The following is a 23,465-nucleotide window of genomic DNA, read 5'->3' as shown; positions in this document are numbered from 1 at the left end:
AGAGAAAGACAGTTGCTTTTAATTCCCTCAAAGAATAAGTCTGTTAGTTAAATAATACTAAAAGATTGATTTGTCCAACTATATGTTATGTATCAGTGAGAAGATTTCTAACTAAACTGAAATTTGAGTTCTATGTCTTAGAACTTGAGCATTTATCTTGCCTTCAAAGGTTTTCATAAGGCACTCAGCAGAAACCTTCTTTTCTGAGTTTACATATTAAACCCGGGGCAGAAATCACTATTTTTAGTATTATATTGTTTCCAGTTTTTACTCACCTGTATGGCTCAGGTTGGTTTCCTTTAGTATGTTCAGTTATGATTTCCTGAGGCGCAGCTTTATATACCTGGTTTTACAGTATGACACGGGAAGTATTTCCCAGTGGAAACTTGCCTATCCCACAATAATTAAGAGATTTAACCATCTTATATAAAGTCCATTTAAATATACCAGCTTTATATACTTTCATCTCAATTCTGGCAACTTATACCTTTAACTTTAGTTTTCATTAGGATCCAATCAACAAGTTTTGATCTTATAGGAGGAGTTTTAAGAAATTACTTTGTTTTTTACCTATCCATTTAATCTGTTTTTATATAAAAGGCTCTGGGATCCCTAGAAGGGACTGAGCCTCAGAAGTCAGGCCCTTTGGCCCAACTGCTGCCCCAAATAGTTGCTGGTCAGGTATCTTCAGTGAAAAATTTTCTAGCTCCTTAAATATATATTTTAAAACTGGGGTAAACAGATTTGACTTTTAATGTTGGGGACCAGAGGGAGGTACTTTTTGGCCCATTTAACCTTAGGTAGTGCTGTAATATAAAAACCTTGTGTTTTAATCACATTAATGTTCATTCTATTTATCCCATTTTAAATAACCATCTAACCATTTTATTCACTTGAGGTAATTCCTTTAAAAATTTCTACCTTGCTGGAAATAGTATCCAGACTTTTCTTATGTGTTTTTCCTATTAACATTACTTATTCTAATGCCATCTGTAAGACTCATTGCTGCTGCTGCTAAGTCGCTTCAGTCGTGTCCGACTCTGTGCAACCCCATAGATGGCAGCCCACCAGGCTCCGCCGTCCCTGGGGTTCTCCAGGCAAGAACACTGGAGTGGGTTGCCGTTTCCTTCTCCAGTGCATGAAAGGGAAAAGTGAAAGTGAAGTCGCTCGGTCCTCCGACTCTTAGCGACCCCATGGACTGTAGCCTACCAGGCTCCTCCGTCCATGGGATTTTCCAGGCAAGAGTACTGGAGTGGGGTGCCATTAGGGGGAAGCAAAAACCACAAACGGAGCTTCCCAAACCAGTTTTTCTTGTTTTAAACTGAAGTACTTGGGTTCACCATTAAATATATATTTTCCACGTCTGGTTTGTTTTTATAAGTACCAATAAAACAGCTATTTATAATGGGAGCCCTCTAGATTCACCAATTTGCTAGTTTCTCCAATTTTAAAAGGATCTATCATTTGGCCATTAATCAAATGTATATTAATAGTGACTCTAACCTGCAGGAGACTTCTCCATAAGAGTAGGGGAGGATGTAAGTAAAGCCTGGAGAGTTTACTTTCAAAAATAGTATAGCAGGGGGCAAGTTTTCAAAACACACACACACACTGACATGCATAGAATGTCCTAGGACGATCAGGCAGAAGAAAAGACACAGAGAAATGCAAGTTCCCCACTACGCCTTTGTTTAAAGTCAGAATTTGAAAAGATATTTTTATCAAGCCAGCTTTTTAACCTTAATTTAACTGTGTATGCAATAAAAGAGCCCCCCCCCCCTCATTTTTAGGGCAAGATTTCCTTTAATTTCCAATTAAGTAAGTACTTGTAAATTCTGTACATACATAAACCTGGCTAAGTTCAGGCGAAGGAGAAGAATCTGCTCCGGTCACTTCATCAGTTGCCGTAACTGTGGACTTAAAAATATTCACAACCTAAAAGTTGAGTTATGTCTTATTTGGTGGGAATTTTTAGGACTTTAAGCACAGGAGACAGCATCTCAAGTAATACTGAGAGAACTGCACTCAGGTGGGCAGTGGGGGAAGCCAGGTTAGATAGAAGTTACGCAAAAAACATCAAAAGCTGATTGATTGTTATTTAAAGAAAACCAGATATCCTAGGTTAAGAAATTTAGCACTTTTCTATGTATGGGAAGATTCAAGAGTCTGGGCTCACTGAAATCATTCCTTTGATATGTACCTCATCTATCTGGGGCCAATATCCTCCATTTTAACATCCTGAGTTTCCTCAGGCTCACTAGCTCACACGGAGGGCTGAAGTCGTTGATGACTGTGACATCCCTGTTGTTAACTGATATGTCAAGAAATATTCCATTTCTCACAGTAAATGCCCTATATTTTTCACACTGCTTTGAATGGACTACGTGGGCATTCCACAACCTTGCCCTTTTCACATTTGGTAATGAAAGGGTCCCCCCCCTTTTACGGATTTCAGTGGTTCTCAAACTTGAGGCACTTCAGGATCTCCTGGAGGGCTTATAAACACATAGGTTGCAGGATCTCCCTTCAGGGTTTCTGATTCAGCAGGGCTGTGGGGAGGTGGAGAGGATGTGTGTGTCTAGCAAGTTCCCAGGTGCTGCTGACCTCTAAAGGTAAACCCCACTTTGAGAACCATGGCTTTATCTGACATTAAATATTTACTCAGGAAACTTCCTTTCCAAACCCTGCTGTTCCCAGAAGCGCTGACCTCTGAAGGTAACTGTGCAAACCTCGAATGAATTCACCAGCTTAACAACAAAATTAAGTAGAGTTTCCTCGGGTTTTTAAACAGTGTTCTCTCTCTGGACTTGACCCTATTTTATATTTCATTAGGTTTTTAATCAGGTTTCATTATGAAGTACTTTAAACAAGGTTGGAATTTAACCTTTTAGAAATGTACGAGTAGGAAGAATACTTGCCTGGTCTGCCAGGTTTCAGAGACCAGAGAGAATGGAGTGGGCTTCACTGGGTACCTGGGAGCAAGCCCTGGGGACCTTCATGTCCAGCCTTGTCCTCCTGTTTTTAAAGTATAGGTGATTTACAATATTGTGTTAATTTCTGCTGTACAGCAGACTGATTCAGTTATACACACACACACACATATATACACATTCTTTTTCATATTCTTTTCCATAATGGTTTATCACAGGATATTGAGTTCCCTGTGCCATACAGTAGGACCTTGTTGTTTATCCATTCTATAGATACTTGCTTGCATCTGCTAACCCCAGACTCCCACCCATCTCCCCTTTGGCAACCACAAGTCTGTTCTCTATGTCTATGAGTCTGTTTCATAGATAGGTTCGGTTCTGTCCAATTTTAGATTCTACATACAAGTGACAGCATATATTTGTCTTTGTCTGACTTCACTTAGTATGATAATCTCTAGGTCCATCCACGTTGCTACAAATGGCATTGTTTCCTTCTTGGCTGAGTGATATTCCATTATATGTATGTACCACATCTTTTTACATTTGTTGATGGACATTTAGGTTGCCTCCATGTCTTGGCTCTTGTAAATAGTGCTGCAGTGAACACTGGGGTGCATGTTATCTTTTCATCATTTCATCTAGATATATGCCCAGGAGTGGGATTGCTGAATCATACAGAAACTCTATTTTTAGCTTTTTGGGAGGAACCTCCATACCGTTTTCCATAGTGGCTTCACCAATTTACATTCCCACCAACAGTGGAGGAGGGTTCCAGCTTTGTCCCCTTTGGCTTCTCAGCAGCAGAGTAGTAGGTCAGGGTGGCGCCAACTACCAACAGTAGGGATGGCGTGGTCTCACTTCTTACCTGACAGGTGGCTACAAGACCTGCCACTTGGAGACAACTGATGATGCAAAGGGCTCAGAGCAGTGCGTGCCCCCGTTTCTATTAAGTGCTTGCTGTTGTTACTATAGTGTCACTGGAAGGAAACAAAGACCCAAAGCTCCAATGAGCAAGAGAGAGCCATTTGACTTTGAAGGACACTCAGAGCACAGACTGTGAAGAAATTCATTATTGAGTCACTACTCAGGGGCAGACACTGACCTCAGCTGAGGGTCCCTACCCACAAGAAGCATCCGGCCAGCAGGGAGGACTACATTCAGCAAAGATTCCCACCAGTGAAGGCATGACAAAATGGGACGAGTGCTCTGCAGGGGCAGAATTCAGCTTGCTCTGAATATCAGCTGTCTTACCAGGCCTTCCGGCTTGGGGAGTCAATGCTGGCTGAAATCTGGAGGACAGGTAGTCGCCAATCAGGGGAGTACACTGGGGGCATTCAGACAGGGCTGAGCTGCACAAAGGCCCTGCGGCAGGAGGGAGCTTGGAGGGTGTGAGGGTCTGGAAAGGGGTCTTGTGGCAGGGGTGCTGGAGGGAGGAAGGGCATGAATGGAGAGGTGGTTGGGGTGGGGGGTGTGTCACTTGGGGGGCCAGTGCTGTTAGGGTGAGGCCATCTCCCTAAGCAGTTTTAAGGCAGGGAGTGGAGGGGTTCCCATGATATAGGCACGTGTTTGGAAGACTGTTCTGGCTGGAACAAGCAGGAGAGATGAGGTTGGAATGGAATGGAGGCAGGAGAGGATGTGGGGAGACCAACAGGGGTTGGTCCTGTTAACACCCAGTCCCCGAGCCGAGGCTGGGCCCCAGGCCCCAAGACTGTGATGCAGCAGCTGTGTGGGGTGGGGGCCACCTTCCCAACGTGCTGATGCCACCACTGTGGGCCACACCCTGAATGGTGCCTACTTGGACACTGGTGGTAGAAAGAGAACAGGTTAGCAGATGGATTCTTAGAGACGTGCTGTTTATATGCTGTAAGAAAAGGGGGGGGGGAGGCCTTTCTGGCAAAAACTGGGACTCTTAACTAAAGATACTTGTCCCCAAGCATAACACAGTACAAACTTCAGAGATGCCTGAGCGGTTTGGGGTCAAGGACAGAACTTCACTTCCCAGCACTTCAAGGGCCGTGGTGATTAACCCAGGCTCTGTGTAACCTCGTTCTGCACCGGATGTGTTTTTATTCCTCCCTCTGGCTTCCTTGGGGACAGCAGCACAGCACCGAGGTGACACAGACGGAGTCTGGGTTCATCGCAGCAGCCCTGGATTTCGCTCTGCCCCATAGAATACCAGAGAGGTGGATATCCTCCTTTTTGCTTAGTGCTTCAGAAAGTATGCTAGCCAACCCAGCCACTCTGCTTTAAACTCCTCCCTTGGCTCTAAAAGACAGTGTCATACGGAAGATTTCACTTAGGTACTCAAACGTAACAACACTCCAACTCAGGAGGCCTCTGTCAGTTTCCCACCCTGCCAGGTCCCTGGCTGGGGAAAGAAAGCCCACCTGTCAGCACAGCTGACTGACCTCGATGCCCTGGAAGGGCCCTCATAAGGTTCGTCCAGTGGGGGACATGTTCTGACGGCAGGCATGTGTTCTCAAGGGCACCCGGGACCATCTAGGAAATAGATGTGTCCCTGGTCTGTGTGGCCACAAAAGGCCCTCCTCTCTCTCCAGGACTGTCCCCAGAGCCACCATCCTGTCACTAGGGCCTCCCTTCCCTCCACTCTGCCCTGGTCAGAGTGGTCACCATCATGTAGCAAAATCTTGGCCTGGCTCACAGCTGTGTTCTTAGCACCAGGAGGAACGGGGCAGGTTAGTGGTGCTCAACCCTCCTGAGGTCATAACTCCGTCCTCACCATGGGGAGCTGGTGGCTCCATTTTCTCTGCAGGAAGCCGATGCTGTCGGGAGTGCCTTTCAATTCAAAGTGGAGCTGTCTGTGTTGGAGGAGAAACAGTCTCAGGGCTCCTGTGTTTGCAGTGGTGTTGGCACAGCATGAGAAGTCAACCGGAAAGCCGCCTGCTGGGGTTCTGGGGGGCTTGGCAGTGGAGGCTTGATGGGGGCTGGAGCTGGGAGCGCTGCCTGTGGTGGGGTGTGACCCTGGTGTTGTGAAGTAGCCGTTCTCTGATTGGCGACGGCCTGATTCACAACACCAGCTGCCCCACCGCACCGTGCCAGCCGACGGTCCTCTGTGCTGCCTCTGGAGTGCGGAGGGGACAGAGAGAAGCCAGGGGTTAGCAGCAGAATGCCAGCAGAGTCGACCTTTCATCTCCCCCTCTATCTACACCCTGTTGACTTGTTTTATATTTTGAATTCTGTTAAAAAAATGTATTTATTGGAGTATAACTGCTTTATGATGTTGTCAGTTTCTGCTGTACAACGTGAATCAGCTTTATGTCTGTCTACATGTATCTCCTCCCTCTTGAGCCTCCCTTTCTCAGGCCCCCACCCCTCTAGGTCATCACAGAGCACGGAGCCGAGCTCCCTGTGTTATACGGCAGCTTCCCACTAGCGAGCAGTTTTACATGTGGTGGTGTATATACGTCAATGCTACTCTCTCAATTTGTCCCACTGTCCCCCTCCATCCCGTGTCCACATGTCTGTTCTCTACATGTCTCTGTTCCTGCCCTGCAAATAGGTTCGTCTGTACCATTTTTCTGGATTCCATATATATACGTTAATATGCTATGCTTGTTTTCCTCTTTGACTTCCTTCACTCTGTATGACAGACTCTAGGTCCATCCATTTATCTGCTGTTCTGACTTCTCAAATATGCCATACTCCTTTCCACCACAAGCGGCTTCCTCCTCCTGGAATGCCTCATTCTCTATTTCACATAGTTTAAATACCAACTCCAATTTCAGATTTCCAATCCAAAATGACTTCCTGGACACCATCCCCCAGACCCGACTCCTCTGTCGTGTACTTGCCAGGCCTCTGGTCCTTTTTCTGAAGGTTCTTCCTGTACAGTGTGCGGGGAGCTGCTGCCACACGACTCCAACCTCCCTCTCAGGTCCCCAGCCTTGGCCACGTAGGGGATGCTTGATAAATACTGGTTGAGTGAATGTATCACTTAAACTAAGACTTGGGTGGTCCAACTCGTCTGTTCTAAGCGTTTGGAAAAGGAAAAAGAAAGCTGGCCCCAAGTGTCCTCAGGACACACACACACACCTGTTCTGTGTGAACAGCTGACTGCCAGACTTCCTCACTCACCTCCCCGCCTCTAGGTTCTCGTGCCCTGATGCACAGGGACACCCGGGGCTTCCTCCAGAGGGCCAGTCGGGTCTGGATTAATCTCTCCAAAGCTCCCCATCATGGCCGCAAGTCCCAGATCCCATGGCTCCTCACTTCCACACCTGCCCCTCCTCCCTTGTGGAACTGGCGTCCCCCCAGTACACCCCGCAAGCCTGCCTCTGTGGCTCTGAACAGCCTCCCCCACTTCCTGCCCACTACACTAGTGTTCACGCAGGGGGGCTCCAGGGCCAGCCACTCCTCAGCCTGATCGCGGGGTCCCCCGCCGCCCAGAGCCGCACAGCAGCTGGGACAGCAGGACCTGCAGCTTGGCTGTGCTCTTCCTGTGAAGGAAGTCCTCACAAACTCAGACGTATAGACACAGGTTTGTCCTTAGCGTCTTCTCTGAGTCATCAGAATGGCCAACATTTTGCCACTGAAGGACATTTTCTCACCTCCACGGCCACCCTACACGGCCAGTCCAGCCCTCTACCCCTGCCGGCACCCCACCTCTCACCTGGCCAGTGCTCTGTGCATCTAACTTGTCCCTCTGTGGTTCTCTTTACTGCAGCCTGAGTGACGCTTCTAAAACATGACTCGGAGCCTGTCACCCTCCTGTTTGTACCCTCCTTCCCTCCCCCTTCCATCCAGAGTAAAATACAAAGTCCAGCAGAAGCACAGAGGTCTGGGTGGCCCTGCCCCACCCACCTGTCCCCCCTCACCTCCCTCTTCTTGTCTGCTCATCGACACACCGTCTTTCCTTCAGATCTTGACACACACAGCTAGACCACACAGCACCTTCTGCAAGGTAAACAATCAGGCCTTTCCTGGGGACGGAGCCTTTTGTGAGCTCAAGCAAGTCCCTCTTTCCCTGGGCAGATGTAGCCCTAGAACGGAGTATGTGGGTGGCCACCTGCTGGGTGGCCTGGGGCTGGACCCCAGCCCCTACGTGGCCCAGAACAGGGGGCTCGTGCATCACAGCCGCTCCTCCCTCTCCGCTCAGGGCCCGTTTACCTGCTGTTGCCTCCGAAGTCCCTCAGCTATGCCAGGGGCATTTGAAGAGCATGTTAACATTTCTGGTGTTCCAGAATTCTGCACCCATTTTAACCAAAGCCTTTTATCTCTTTATTTCCCACTCTGGCCTGTTTACATTACTTTTGCTTCTTCACTATTTGCTTGGTAAGGTCAAGCTAGCTAATTCTGGTGTGTGTGTGTTTTTAACGTCACGTAATGATCACTTGGTGAAGGCAATTGGAAGGACATGACATTTATCTAAGCTTTATAACATCAGAGGTCTCAAATCAACAAACCATTTTGCTGCCTGTTCCTTCTGGAAAAAGATGATGGCAATAGAAATAGGGTGTGTTTCCTCATCAACCAGCTCCTGGGGTGTCCATGGGTCAATGCAGATTTTCTCCAGCAGGTGACATGCCCCCAGCCTGGCTGACTGGCTCAGGATGGGGAGGTGGGATTCAGGGCTCCTTCCCTACCCACTCCCAGCTTCTGCTGCAGTAGGTTTGAAAGCAAAGCCCAGGAATCCACCCCCCATCCCCAGGGATTCTGATAATCCAGATTTGGGAACTGCTGCTCTAAATCTAGGGCTCTGGACCTTTGTATGAACCCTGGTGTGGTGTGGTAAGAGTCTGATAGAGAGTCTGCATGAAAATGATGAAAATGAAATCTCACTCACGTGCTGGCTGTACGGAGCCCCACTGGCCCTGTGCACAGGCCACCCTCAGCTGGCAGGGCCTCCCCTGGTCAGGAACAGGAGCAGGAATGTGGTAGGCCTGCGGGGTACAAGGAGTTAACATCCCTCATCAGTGATGCTTGGAAGCTGGTGGAAAAATTCCTGCTATCTCGTCCCACCCAGGCTGGCAGAGGTCCCCAGCTGCCCACAGCAGTAACCTGGAGGGTAATTCCATCTTTTTTGGTCCCTTCCCCTCTCACCTGTCCAGCCTCTTCCTGGCGCCGCCTCCCAACACTCAGCTATGCATTAGCGACAGTTTGAGTGTCTAAGCGCGCCTGCATCTTGAATGCCTGTATCTTCCTTGTTCCCACCGTTGCTTTCAGCAGGACTAGGATGAGAGGCACGAGGCACTTGTTCTCAGGTGCTGACACTGCCCTTGTATGGGCGGGACCACGAGCACCTTCTGAAAATTTATGCCTTGGCCTGTCTTGCTTGCTCACCCTGCTCTCGCCCTGACTTCCACACAATGAGAATACACACATCAGGCACAACCAACCATTCCAAGTAGGTATTTTGTCAAGTGTGTTGTACTTAATGATTGTTCATTGTTTTTCAGAGACAATCACCCTTTGAACGGAGGACCCTTTGACATTCAAACCCCGGGGTACGAGGATCATTCTGCAGAGTCAGTGGGTGCCCATGCTGCCATGGGTATGTAAGAATGTGCGGTTGTCTATTCTAGGATGACAGCAAACATGAGCCTAAAGGCAGCCTGGGAAGCCTGCCTGCGTTAGCCGGTCTTGGTTGGAAGACTCCAGGTGGGCTTTAAAATAACAAGTCCTGTTTCTGAGAGGACCGACAGGGCTGCCGAACCCAGCCCAGAGTTTATTAGCACAGTTAATATCGCATGCAAATAGATTTCCCCGCCTCGGTCATGCCAGTCCATTAATTCAGCCTCTTGTCTGCTACATCTTTATCCCTGGCAGGTTAATCCTGCCAAATGCCTTTGCTGTAGCACGTGTCATGCCGCGCCCACGGCCAACAATGCAGTTTTGCTAATCCTGTTGTATCAGCTTTGTGGCCCTGTCTGGTCAATCCAATGGTGCAAACAGCGCACAGAAGGGTTTTATTTTGTTTTTTGCCAAGATCTTTCTCCTGCTCTGGCACCCCACACCCCTTCCTTCTCTTTTTTTTCCCCTTAAATATGGTTTCAATTATATAGTTTGAAAGTCAACCACAGTGTTTGGACAGCTGCCAATGCCAATGCCTTTCAGACAAGGATGTCAAGGCTCTCAGCGGGTCTCCAAACTCTTTCCAGAAGCCTCACCCAGCTGGCAGCTGAATATGCTAAGTGGGAAGGGTTCAAACAGGAAAATCTGATAAAGATCCGCCTTTTCCAAGGCCTTGAAGATGACTGAATGTAGGGTGTTGGTATCATACTCTTCCTCTCTGGTGCCACCACTTCAGTGTCCAGTGGAATCATTCACGTGAATTATTACAAAAGGTGCATCCTTACCTGCAAACACCTATGCCAGGTGTGCACCTGCCACAGGGAAGAGAAGCAACTCCAGGCCCCACAGCACACTGCTCTTCTAGTCTGTGTCGTTGGAGCCAGGATCACCCAAGTTCCAACCCCGGCTGGACCACTTCTACCTCTGTGACCTCAGGTAAGTCCTTTCCTCTTCCACAGGATGGGCAACACCTACTGCATGGGATCACCACGAGGGTTCAGGGCCTTCACACACGCTAATCACCGAGGCTGGTGCTGCCACACACAGAGCAGACACTGTAAAGGTAAGTGAGTATTCACAGAGACTGTAAAATCCATCACCACACTCATTTGCAGCTTATTGTAGCACACAGGCTGAGTGCATGGTCACATTCCACCTGACCCTGTCTTTTAGGGTCTTCAGACCCTAAATGTAAACCTCACTCTCTTGCTGGTGAGTTACAGAAACCTGGCTGTGAGAAGCCCTTTCCTGTCTCCCTACCACCACTAGTCTCTTGAGTTATTCCTGGCAGCTTTGGTGGGCAGGAAGAGGAGTTCTAGGTGGATAAGCACAGGATATGTGATTAGATTTCCAGGGATTGAGTTCTGGCCTGTTATTATATGACTCAGTACAAGGTACTCAAACTTTGAGACTCTTACCATCCTGATGCTGTGAGGTTTGGGGAGGACAAGGTGAATGAGCAGGCGGGAACTGTGTGGCACACTGCTAGAACACAGTCATCGCCCCATAAGTAACGGCTCTTATGAGTTATGGAGTCTTCTGCAAGGTAACAGGCTTCCCTCTCCATCCTCCATCCATCTACCATCTCATCTCCCCTTAGCCTGCATGGAGATGTTGTGAGAATCATGTAGGGAAAGTAGCACAGAGTCTGGCTTACAATACAAGGTCAGAAGATGAAGCCACACTCACTGCCGTTAAACCATAATTTATCCCAAATCCTCAGCTCCACCATCCCTTTTACATTAGCCTGTGCATCAGCCTTTAGTCTGAGCCCTAAGGTGTGTGAGTGGTCTGTAAATGATAGTGCATGCGCAGGTTTAAAACTGCCCTGGTGTTTGGATGGAGCTAAATGTATGTGAGCACTTAGACATTTTTGTGATAACCTTGAGGGTGGAGAACTAAACCTATCTGATACCAAGTAGATCAGGACAGGCTTCCTGCCCCGGTTGTGAAAGGGGAATTTGCTACTGGGAAGCGCTGTTATTACATGCTCCCCTTGGCAGCTCAGCCACTGAACACACTCCTACTTCTCCTGGGTCCCGCTAGACCTGCTGATCAAGTCTAACAATATAGTAAGTTGAGAATTTATGTTGCCCTTGTTACTGGGCTTGATCCTCCACAGTTATCATCTTGTTGAATTCTAGCTGAGGTGAGAGTACTGTTATATCGATTTCCTACTTTGAAGAAATGGAGAAATGTGAGTATTAAACTACTATTTAAATAAAAAGAAAATAGAGGCTCAGAAACAACAATGAACTTACCCAAAGCTGCAGCTCGAAAGTGGCTGCAGAGCTGTGGTTTGAGCCCAGGGCCGTGGGCACTCTGGGCCACTAGGCGACCTAATCCATCTGTGATGTGGCGCTGTTTCTTCTACTGAGCATCTGAGTCAAGGGTCCTCCCAAATTATCAGCTCCCTTTAGCATTTATTTGTTCCAAGTTACGTCCACAGCAAATGCAGTTATTTTCCCTTTCCCTTTAATTTTTGGGTGAATCGTGTACTTAAGGCTTTTTTTTAGGGGGAAGGGGAGGATATGGCAAAAAAAAAAAAATACTCAAGATTCCTTTCTGCAAAAATTAGGATATCCTAGCCTCTAGCTGGGATTAGGAAAAACCCCACATAGCCTAAGTTTATAGGTCAGATCTTAATCCGATTTTCATTTGCCGACCTCTTGAACAGAATGGGTTTGCAATACTTCATGCTAATTAAAACCTGATGAAGTCAGGCTATTTGCAAAAATGAGCAGTTCTGAGCCTCTAGCCTCCATGGCTCAGGTGCGTCCACCGAGGCACACCTGTGTGTGGCCAGGGCGAGCATTCCTGCTGAGAGGACAGCCTACCGGCTTGAGTCTTCAGAGTCCTGCTTACCTAGCGGAACTTAAACAGCTCTGAACTTTGCTTACTGCAGAAAAGACAGCCTCAGCTTCCCCCTGCTTTGCGGATGGCAGGATCAATCACACATCCCCACTCATGATTAACCTCTCAGAGGCGAAGCTCCTCCTCGGGATGGATTGCTATAGCTGAGTGCAGCCTTCTTGGGGGGAAGAGGTGGGAGGAAAATAAAGGCCGAGAGCAGAATAATAAGCACCCGGTGTCTGAGAAGAGGCTGTTCCATGCCACAGCTGTAGGAAGCTTCTTTGAGGTGTTGATTCACTGTCAAAAAATTCATTTTGCCGTAAAGACTTAGCATCAGAGAGGGAGTTTATGATTTCTCCTTTCCTACCACTGTGTGAATTGGGTGCTTAGGTGTGTGTGTGTTTCCTGTTCTTTTTTAGCCAAATCCAAGTTGGCTCATTCCTGCCTCTTGGGTGGTTCTAGGGTTCCCCTCAGCACTCATGTCCTTTCGGAAGGATAGAGGAACGTACTTGGGTTTCTTTACTCAAAAGGTTTTCACCGTGATGGTTTCAGACAACTGACAGAAACCTGCTTTTGACTTTGAGAAAAGCAGAGTCCTGAGAGCATTCTTCACTGAATTTGAAAACAGTTTAGGGTTAATTAAAAAAAAAAAATTGTCAGGACTTCCCTGGTGGTCCAGTGGTTAGGACTCCACACTTCTGCTGCGGGAGCCTGGGTTCAATTCCTGGGGAATTAAGATCCCATGAGCTGCACAGCATGGCCAAAAAGAAAGAAAGAAATACTGTGGTCATCTCAGTTGCTAGGTTTGGTTGAAGGGCTGTGTTTGGGGAGGGGGTGATAATCGGGTGACAGTCTCATAGGCCTTCTTCAGAGCAGGCTAAGCCTTCTTCCCCTCCCCTGAATAATGCTGTTTGTTTCTATTTTAGGAACCAACCAAAATGCAGGGAACAAAACCCTTGCTTTAAAGAAACCCAGTTCGTAGAAGCCTCTACTTATGCAAAAACCACCTAAGGGGTGACTTCAAGAGATCTAGGACTTCATTCATTACAAAGCAGGTTTCCTCAATGCCTTGAATATCGCGCATGAGACACACAGACCTCCTGGCGGGGACAGGCCCATGGTGAGAGAGGTACATCTGCCTTTCCCTCTGAAAAGGGATTTCTTCTGAGAAAGGGCCCCCCTCCCCGCGAGGTCCCGGAAGACATATTGACAACGGCAGGATTAAGCCAGGCTGACAATGGGAGGATTATTTCCTAACCTGGTGTGTGACAAACGCCTATTAATAAATGAACCAGACAGACCCATCTCCATTTTCTTGCAAAGCCCCTTCCCCCCACTGACCGGAGCTGGGGCATCCATGGGGTGACTGACGTCTCCTGTCCTGTCATCTGCCCAGGCCCTGGGGAGCGTCCCTCTGGGCTCAGCTGAGACCCCCGGGCAGAGGTACCAGCAGAGGGGGTCGGGGCTCCAGCACCTGGCTCCCGCCAGTGCCCCTCGTGCTTTATTCTTGGCGTTTCTACTGACAAGAGGACAAAAGGGTTTCTTGTCAGACAAAACGCACACCGGGGAAGCTTGCCCAAGCCATTTTTCTCAGGGAAGAAAAGAAGTTGTTGTTTGAAAACCTTAACTGGCATTGAGACCTCAGAGGCCTGGCTGGCCAGCTCTGGTTCTCAGCAGACCTACTTTTTCTGCTTTGAAAGTCCTGTTTCCTCCCGCACTTCCTGGCCACGGAGCTCCAAGGATGTCCCCCTGCGAGGTTTTAAGTCCTCTGTCACCACAGGTCTGAAGTAGAAAAGAAGGAAATCACGCCATTTGCAGCAACATGGACAGACCCAGAGATGATCATACTAAGTGAAGTAAGAAAGGGAAAGACAAGTACCATAGGGATATCACTTATCCTGCCAGTTACCCTGCCAGGGAAAGTCATTCAGTCATGTCCGACTCTTTGTGACCCCATGGACTATACAGTTCATAGAATTCTCCAGGCCAGAACACTGAAGTGGGTAGCCTTTTTCTTTTCCAGGGGATCTTCCCAACCCAGGGATCACTTACAGGTGGAATCTAATTTTAAAAACATGACAATTTTTTTTTTTTTTAACAAAATAGAAACAAACAGATCTCAAAATCAAACTTACGGTTACCAAAGGGGAAATGTGGGAGGAAGTGATTAGGTTGTGATCGACACACACACACTACTATATTTAAAATAATCAACAAGGACTACTGGAGAGCACAGGGAACTCTACTCAATATTCTGTAATAATGTATATGAGATAAGAATCTGAAAAAGAATGGATATATGTATATGTGTAACTGAATCACTTCACTGTACACTGAAAACTAACACAACGTTGTAACAACTACACTCCAACAAAAATTAAAAAAAAAACAGCAACTAATGTAGTCTTGGAGGAAGGAAACTTTTGAGTGCAAGGTGATTTAACACAGCAGCTAAGGGAGGTTCTGCTTCTGAACAGAGTTATCTCTTTGCACCAGAAAATACTCAAGAGAAGATAATGAGGAATAGGCTTATGAGAATGTATGAATTATCCTTACTTCACTTACCTGCGTAGCCCAGGGTTTGCAGAGATGCTGGTTCTCACACACACTCACACCTAGGCTTGCACAGCCACATGACACCCCGCCACCCCTATTCATGGTCTGTTAGGAGATCGCCTGAACATTATTCGGGAAGATCACTAGCAAAATTGAGGGACAAATCACAAATTTCCTGTGGTTATTAAGCAGTTTTGGGGGGCTGGGCACAGTCACCTCTTGGAGGAACCACTCCCCAGATTCTAGAGCTAGGCTCATCGCTGACTTGAGTCTGGCAGAACATTATTACTGGAGCAGCTCACAGTCCACCTGTGTTATAGCCCCTAAAGAGGACCCAGGTCAGCTAGTGAAGTCCTCTAGACTCCGGCCCCATGGACCACACCTCAAAGGTGCCTTCTAGTCCTGGGGGCCATGGCAGCTTTCCTGCCGGTGGAGGGGCTTGCATGCCTGGGGTAGGTCGCTGTTCAGAGGAGCAGGAAGGTGGTGTGGACCAAGGCAGAGGATAGAATTTGGGGCTGGGGTGGGGAGGTCCATGCAGTTTTTCTTTGGCAATACTATTTAAAAAATGTCTCTGTGTAATTTTTCACCGATCAAATTAAACGAGGACTACTTAGACAAATAGGGCTTCCCTGATGGCTCAGTGTAAAGAATCTGCCTGCAATGCAGGAGACGCGAGTTTGATCCCTGGGTCAGGAAGATCCCCTGGAGGGCTACAGTCCATGACTTAGCACCTAAACAACAACCTAGACAAACATTCCTGAGATTTTGCTCAAAGCAAAGCACTTTTGAAACCCTAGATATTGTACCTTAAGCATTTAAAGGTAGTGTGATGAGAAGGGGTCCACAGCAGAGAGAAGATCAAGGACCCATTCCCACCAAGGATATAGATGCCCTGGGAGGGTGGCCATCCACATGGGTGTAAAGACTCACCCCAGCATCAGACCTGTCACCCTATCGAGCTTGCTGCATTCACGTAGCCTGCTACTGCTGTCCACGTGCTCTGGCTTCACTCTGCGCCTCAGTTTCCTTCCTGCTAAAACAAGAACAACAATACCCTTGCACCTCAAAATCAGATATGTGTCTTGCCCTCAGCCATGGCTACAGTTAACTCAGAGCCCCAATCCTGAGGCCCAGAAAAAACCCTACTGACCTGGAGGCGCTGCTGAGCCTCTGTCCTCGTTTTCTGGACACAAACCGGGATATCCAGCCTCCTTCATTCCGCAAGAAATTTCCAGGAAACAGTCACCCTTATCGTCACATTAACTTCAGACTCAGCAAAGGCAACCTTGGGGTTCAGCTGAATTTCACAGAGACTGTGTGGCTCAAAATGCCCGTTTACTGGATTGGTCATTAATGGGCTCAGAGATCTTCATCATGTATGTGTCTTACATTTGCATTGTTGGGTTTTTAACTTTATGAAAATAATGCTTTGATGTAGAGATTGGGAATATCTGGTAGGTGTACACCTAACATTGTCTAATAAATGTGCTCAGGTTGATTGTTGCTTTACAAAAGAAAAAAGAAAGGATGATCCACCTTTACCACCGACCTGCTCTCCTAACTCCGGGCTGAACAACTGCGGGTGTGTGTGCAGGGGACTGCTGGAGGACCGGCACACGCGTCTTTTTTAAGACAGAGATAACAGGCACAGCTAACATTACCGCAGCACCCTTAAGTGCCTCTTAGCCCTTGTTTGACTCAATGCGTCTAGTGACATGCTTTAAGCACAGGTGGCAAGTAGATGAGTTTCCCGTTTAGGGCCCGGGCACTCTCATCCACCCCACCTCCCCTCACCCCTATTCCATATTATTAGGGAGAAAAGACAGGACGATGACGCGGTACTCTTTAGACCAAGTACCAAGCCTGCAACCTAGCTGATGCCACTCCTCTGCCCCCTCACTCCCAGAGACAAAAGCTGTAGACCTGGGGTCTCTGGCGAAGGGGGGGACTTTGAAGGCAGGGTGGAGAGAAATGGGGGAATATGAGAAGACCGTTTGCAAAGCTTGTCTTTTCAGCTGAAGATACACCTGACCTCCATTCCCCTCATCCTCGACAGGTACTAAAAGTGGAGAGGGGACTGGATCATGGTTTGTGTCCATTTTGCAGATGGGAAAAGCTGAAGCAACGGGGCCCAAAGCAAACTTTTCTTGGGGGCAGCCTGTTAACCCTGATGAAAATCACAGGTTGGTGGGGGCCACACATATTTTGTAAATGTTTTCTAACTTTTCTTTGAAGCAAATTTTAATAGCTAATGCTTTCTATTTCCTTTACTCCTATAATGGGTGCAGACTAGCCAAGTGAAAAGGAGATAAAGAATGAGGCAGCTTGTCTGGGCCACACACAGCACTTATCCAGACTGAGTCAGCAGGAAGTTCAGGGCAGAGGGCTGCCCTTCAGGACTTGGAAGGAAGGCTTATCACGGTAACAGCAAGAATGTGGACCTTTTCCGACATTACTTACTGCCTTTTCCACTTGAATCCTTTGTTAATAGGACTATGGTGAGCTTACAGAAGGACATGGGATCATGACTTTGCTTCTTTAGAGGGAGCCTTGGAGAATTGTGGTCACTTCCCCCCATGTGACCCTGGCCACTTACTCATCTACCCCAAGCTTCAGCTGCATCACGTATAACAGGAAATTGGGTTACTATAACTGAAGAAGACCATATGTCTAAGGAAGGCTGTGCCATTTGCAAAATGTTCCCCCCAACCTCTGCCAAGAACCTGTAGATATGTAACACTGCCCACCTTTCGTGGCTGGTTCTGAGTGTCTGGCCACCTCGTGCTCATCAAATAGAGGGCAGTGTGGCTGGAGGTCTGGGGGGACTCTCACAGAGACACCCTGGTTGCCTGGGGTGGAAGGGTTAAGGTCAGTGAGAGAGATTTTCAATGATTACCTGACAGTTTCCTCATCTGTAAAATGAAGACAACAGCAGCACTTATCCTCCTTGGCCACTAGAGGGAGTAAAAGCGCGAATCCTGGGGCTTGACACACACACATAGCCATGACCATGAAAGGCATCGGCAGCTCACCAGCCAAGGCACTGGGGTGTTCCAGCCCTCTTTGGGGAACCCTGGAGGAGTGCTGAACACTTGGAACATTCCTTCTCAATCACACTTCTTGCACTCAGTTCAGTATGCCAGAGATGACATGTTGGTAGAACCCATTATGTCGTGGGACGTGGTTTTTGCCAACGTCAAAGATGAGGGAGATAGAGAAAAAGGGATCAAAGTAGAAGCGCTCAGTTGATTTATAGCTAGGACAGGCTACAGAATATTTAGGTATCAACAGTAAAAGCAAAGAAAAATAATGGCGTAAGGAAACATTTTACAAATGATGTTGGTAGGAGAGCTGGTCAGCAATAGTGAACAAACGTTTTGATGGCCACTATGTAATGGTGCCACCTGTGCCTGTAACCGAGCAGGACCCTCTGGGACCTTCCTGGGACATACCCCTCCCCCATATCCTCTGCTGTAGCTCCTCTGTGAGGTACCTAGATAACAGCACCTGATACACGTTTCCTGAGTTGTTTTGCAGACGCTAAAAAAACCTCATCAAATGAAAGAAATTGACACATCCCCTCTGGAGTCTGGCCGAACCAGGCAATATTTGCAACAACTTACTGCCTTTTTCCTTTAACTTACCATCCACCAATCCCAGAATTGTGCATGAGCTAATCATATACCCTGGGACTCCCCTCCCTTGCCTGGCCTTTAGAAACGCTTTGCTGAAACCTATTGGGGACGTTGGGCTTTTGGAGCATTAACTGTCCAAGACTCCCTGTCTGGTGCCTTACAGTAAACAGTGCTCTTTCCTTCACAGACCACATGTCTGTAGATACAGTTTACCGCACATGGCTGAGTGGACCCCAGTTTGGGTTCTGGTAACACTGCTGTCTGTGTCTCTGCCACACAGTGACCCCTATCATCCATATCGGAATCAGTATCTCAATGGCTGCCTCGCCCCAGCATGCCCAGTCTGCAGAATTCAGCCACCCCAGAGCTGAATGGCGAGCCACTCCTCAGAGTGACTAGTGCCCCTCACCCCACCATTAGCGTGCTTCTCAGGGCCTGAGCAGGGAGTGTCCTCTGAGTCTGGTCTGGGGACAAGGTGAGAAGTGGGTGTGCAGGGCACACGTGATAGACGCACTCCAACCTGCCAACCTTGCTAAGCCTCTAATGCCTTCCTTCTGTGATATGCCAGGGACACACCAGAACTTCACTCAGCGTAGAACCATTGAGGCCAACGTTCAGCCAACCAACAAAGCCATCTCTGAGAGCCACCTCCAGCTGTTTGAGTGAACGTATCACATTTAGACTATTTCATCTTAGTTTAATTTGCTTAGAATCCATTCCAACCTGCATTCCTCAGGTTTTCCCCAACATGCGTGCTCAGTCACTTAAGTCATGTCCGACTCTTTGTGACCTCATAAACTGTAGCCTGCCAGGCTCCTCTGTCCACGGGATTCTCCAGGCAAGAATACTGGAGTGGGTTGCCATGTCCTTCTCCAGGGGATCTTCCCGACCCAGGGATTGAACCTGTGACTCTTGCATCTCCTGCGCTGGCAGGTGGATTCTTTATCATTGAGCCACCTGGCAAGTCCCCACACTTTCCCAATATAAATGAGCAAAATCTTGAAGTTCCTTTGGAGGAACGCCCCTTCTGACCTCTCCCTACACCTGTACTCTGGGGACCAGACCCCATCCTGTCCACCTCCCAATGGAGGTCTAAGCCGAAGCAGGACTCCTGGGCCCCACATCTTTTGGCTCCTACTTACTACCAGTGTTTCTGCCTGTGGAGATGGTTCGTAGGGAAGTGAAATTTGCTGACAGAGATGCTCAACTCTATTTTGGCGTTTTGCCAGAGATTTTACTTTGATTTTTGAAATTGAAGAATCCTTTTGATCAGGAACAAGTCCCAGAAGACTGAGTCTTAGGAAATGCCCAGGAGCCCTCTGACCTGACAGCTCTGCTTTTTACAATTGCCTCTGAAACCACCTTTGCAGGCAGGGACTCCACATTGACCACCCCAGCAGTGTAAATGCTCACTTTGGCACTCCCTCCAAATGCCAGAAGATCTGGAATTCTTATCAAAGACAGACTGTGAGCTCCGGTCTACGGAGGAGGAGAGCCACGTCTGGGGGCTTTGGCAGTGCTTCTGCTGCAGTAACCACCTCTCACCAAGCCTGGCTGTGCTGGCTGGCCCAGGTGCCCCACGGGTTTTCTGTGGAAGACTCACAGCAACCCGGGGAGGGAGGTGTCACTCCGTCTTATGGGTGAGGAAATGCAGACTCGGCCTCACCCACATTCTTCCCCAACATCCATACGTGCTCCCAATGGTAGTGCTATCAAGACAGGGAGGTTGGTTCTTACCCAGATGGTGAGACAACAAAGCTAGATGGTGGAGGAGGATTTGGGGAAGTAAGACGGGACAGTGGGCTTCTGAGACAGTCACAAAGGCCATGACTTATGTTCTGGCCACAGTCGTCCAGCCTCCAGACGCTGGCAGGAAGCGTCACCCTTCCTCTCATAGATTGGCAGGCTGCCCACTTCCTACTGCTTCCCCAAATTCCCTGGATGCAGAAGGGAGAGACTCAAGCCATTTCATTTCACTCTTGTTATAGAAGTACCTCCTTAAATGTTGGCTATGAAAAGCCCAGAATTGGCAGCAACACAAACTTTTCAGACTAAGAACTGAAAAACTAGTGCCACTTCTGAAATGTACCTGAGACATGAATAAACTTCTGTATGCAAAGCAATCCTCTGAGGAACAGACTTGGTTGTCAGCCACCATGTTTGATGTTTTCAGACAAATTACTGACCAAAAGGATACCAAGTTAAAATTTTTTAAACAGTTCAATGCCAGGGTATAAATGTATGAGAATGACTTCTTTCCCCAAGCATCTTTTATCAAGTCAGTTCAATCCTGAGTTACTTGGAAAGAGCGGGCAACAGTTCCAAATAGTTGGAAAATGTCTCAAAGATAAGGCTTTGGTGAGAGAGCTGGGACTTTGGGTCAGACAGACCTGTAAACTTGATTCTTTGCTCTGTGATATCTTGGGGAAACCACGAGAGTTCAGTCTCTTCATTATAAAACGAGGATGGTAACCCTTTCACAGGAGGCTGTTGTGGGGATCAAACCAGATAAACAGAGGGTCCAAACGCTATTAACTAACAGTGAGAACAACTGAGCCCAACACAACTCAGCCTCTTCTCTTTGCCCTTGGGACTCTCACCTGCTGGTCACAGGAAGAGAATTTTCACACATCCTAAGCATTCCTGCAAGAATTTCTTTCTGATTCGATGTCTTTAAAAAAAATCAGCTTGGACACTAAAAAATTTGCTAGCCAAATGATTCAAAAAGCAAGTCAGCACCAAAGTCCAGTTAACAGCTTGGTCCCTGGTATTGGAAGAGAAAACCAATTTAATCTACTAGACTTTGAACATGGCAACTTCCTTCACAATGACTCCTGGACAGAAGTGTTAATTGTTACCTACACAACCGTAAAATAACTCAGCAACTTTCCATTACAGCTCCTATGCTGAACAATAAGAGAATTACTGGAAACCAAATCCTCCCAATCAAGCTGAAGAACAGGCTAAGAAATAAGAACACAGCACACACCAGTCACGAGGAAGGAAAGTGAAAGTGTTAAGTCGCTCAGTCGTGTCCGACTCTGCGACTCTGTGGACTGTAGCCTGCCAGGCTCCTCTGTCCGTGGAATTCTCCAGGCAAGAATACTGGAGTGAGTAGCCATTCCCTTCTCCAGGGGATTTTCCCAACCCAGGGATCGAACCCCCATCTCCCACATTGCAGCCACCCGGGAAGCTCCACTAGTCACAAGGAAGATGAGAATTTAAATCCTTGGGGGACAGAGTCTGCTGGCGCTTCCGTCTTTATCCTGCTCTTCTGATTATCCCACACTGGGAGTTAACAATGCAAAGTTGCAAAGGCAGGGATATACGGGAAATGAGGAATCATAGTTTAACCTGTGGGTTGGCAAGGTCTGATTTCTGTGGGGATAGGACCCAACCGGAAGTAGACAGACTCAAAAAGTACAACTACTGAGGCTTGGTTTCAATATCCTAGCTGAACCGCAGCCTTAGATGCAGCAATGCAGCTGCCCACTTTCCTTCCACGGAAACTGCATCCGCCCCACAATGCCACCTACATGCAAACAAATCCTACTCCGGGTGGAGGCAGCTCTTGGCAGTCGTCTTTTCTGCTTTGAGCCTAATTAACAACAGGTCATCTCATCTTGGCATCCCGATTTTGTTGTGGGTTCACTTTCAATTTGGGTTGTCACGAACCGCCTCAGTCAGGAGGAGATTAGGGAGCAATGTTCCCCAACCCTCCTCTACACACACACACACACACACACACACACACACACACACACACAGCCTCCCACCCTTCCCCCCACCCCTAGTCCTTGCTGCTGGGACTAAATCTACAAGCATGCAAGTGCCATTAACTGACATTCATCAAAACACTCTCCATTGTTCGCAGACATCAGCGGCCGAGAGGTGGAAATTACTTGGCATTTCATTTTAATCTGTATTGAAGACTTGCCTGACAAAACATATTAAGTGTAAGAATTGCCGGCTTGGGAGTGAAGCTCTGTTTATGGCCTGCCCCCCTATTTTCCTTCGCTAAAGGAAAGGTAACAACACTCCGCCATCCTTCCCTACCTTCTGCTGCTTACCCACCCCCACCCCACCACCATCATCCACGAAACCCTAACACTGAATTTTCCTCTGTGAGTGCGGCTTTTGTTAGCTGGGTCTACAAAACTGTCATAAACATTCTGTGCCTCTGCACCAGCACCTGAGGTTTTAAAACAAGAACAGAAACCCAGCACACTCTGCCTTGAAGACGGTGTTATCAGTAGCATCTCCCTCGGGGTGGTATCTGGTGGTCACGTCGCTGCAGACCACAAGGCTATGTGCTTCTCTGGAGAGAGACTGTCACCAAACGCTTGTGACAAAGAACGGATGCCATGCTAATGGATGCGCATAATTACCAAGGGACCCTGATTCCCGCTGCTGCAGCTGACGGTCGGTTGCCGAGTGCAATAGCCTATGTACAGCGCTCGCTGGTCTAGTTCATCTTCTGGGGCTCTTCAAGTTCACACTTTTATCTTTCAGGGTAATTCTGCATTGTCTTGACAATTAGAAGTAATTAAAGCTTCTCAGAGAGGGAAGCCTGTTTATTTTTCCTGCTTTTTCCAGTCTCTTTCTAGATTATGGGGCTGCGCTCTTGGGGTAAGGCACAAGGTGAATGGTCCCCACTTTCTAGGCTGTAGCTGGCCGAGTGCAGGCCCAGGGACCCCAAGGCGAGAAGTGATGGCCGACCTCTGGCACAGGGGGTTGGGGACTGGACAGGTTAGCAGGGAACTACAAGAACACCTGAGCTTTGTCCATTTTATGCTTTCTCTGCTCAGGGACCTTCTGATGGCATGTCGGAGTGTGGGTGGGGTAGGGATACCCTTTGTCTTGTGTTTGGCTGCGACAAAATCTGTGCACCGGGCATTTCCAGAGTTCCTCTTCTTGATGAACTTTCTATTTCTAAGCTTTGAAGCGCCACAACCCCTCC

At 47.9% G+C, this 23,465-nt stretch overlaps 1 protein-coding gene and 1 long non-coding RNA gene across 6 annotated transcripts in view; one reads left to right on the top strand and one right to left on the bottom strand.

Moving 5' to 3' along the window:
• The first annotated feature begins 4,055 nt into the window (after positions 1 to 4,055).
• Positions 4,056 to 13,612, top strand: LOC145520692 (uncharacterized). Its single transcript, XR_014064725.1, has 4 exons — positions 4,056 to 4,230; positions 9,347 to 9,441; positions 10,421 to 10,524; positions 13,241 to 13,612. It is a non-coding gene; the product is annotated as an uncharacterized LOC145520692 (long non-coding RNA).
• The window catches only part of LOC145520691 (uncharacterized), a 41,382-nt gene continuing 29,857 nt past the window's right edge, over positions 11,941 to 23,465 (bottom strand). The window contains exons 1-6 of one of the 5 annotated variants that reach the window (XM_081527807.1): positions 16,021 to 19,213; positions 15,801 to 15,903; positions 13,998 to 14,096; positions 13,656 to 13,833; positions 12,978 to 13,061; positions 11,941 to 12,611 (exon numbers count right to left, since the gene is read on the bottom strand). In XM_081527807.1, coding sequence (XP_081383933.1) covers positions 13,047 to 13,061; positions 13,656 to 13,833; positions 13,998 to 14,096; positions 15,801 to 15,903; positions 16,021 to 16,087 — 462 coding nt within the window. In that variant the 5' untranslated portion in view covers positions 16,088 to 19,213 and the 3' untranslated portion in view covers positions 11,941 to 12,611; positions 12,978 to 13,046. Of the gene's footprint in view, positions 13,834 to 13,997; positions 14,097 to 15,800; positions 15,904 to 16,020; positions 19,214 to 23,465 lie in introns of those variants that run through there. The other 4 variants (XM_081527808.1, XM_081527810.1, XM_081527809.1 and 1 more) reach the window with 4 other exon arrangements.

Source organism: Giraffa tippelskirchi, chromosome 9 (genome assembly GCF_054371585.1).
Source record: "Giraffa tippelskirchi isolate mGirTip1 chromosome 9, T2T-mGirTip1v1.2.pri, whole genome shotgun sequence".
In the NCBI taxonomy this organism is placed as follows: Eukaryota; Metazoa; Chordata; class Mammalia; order Artiodactyla; family Giraffidae; genus Giraffa; species Giraffa tippelskirchi.
Note: the sequence above shows the minus strand (reverse complement) of the source record. Positions and strands in the feature narration are given on the sequence as shown.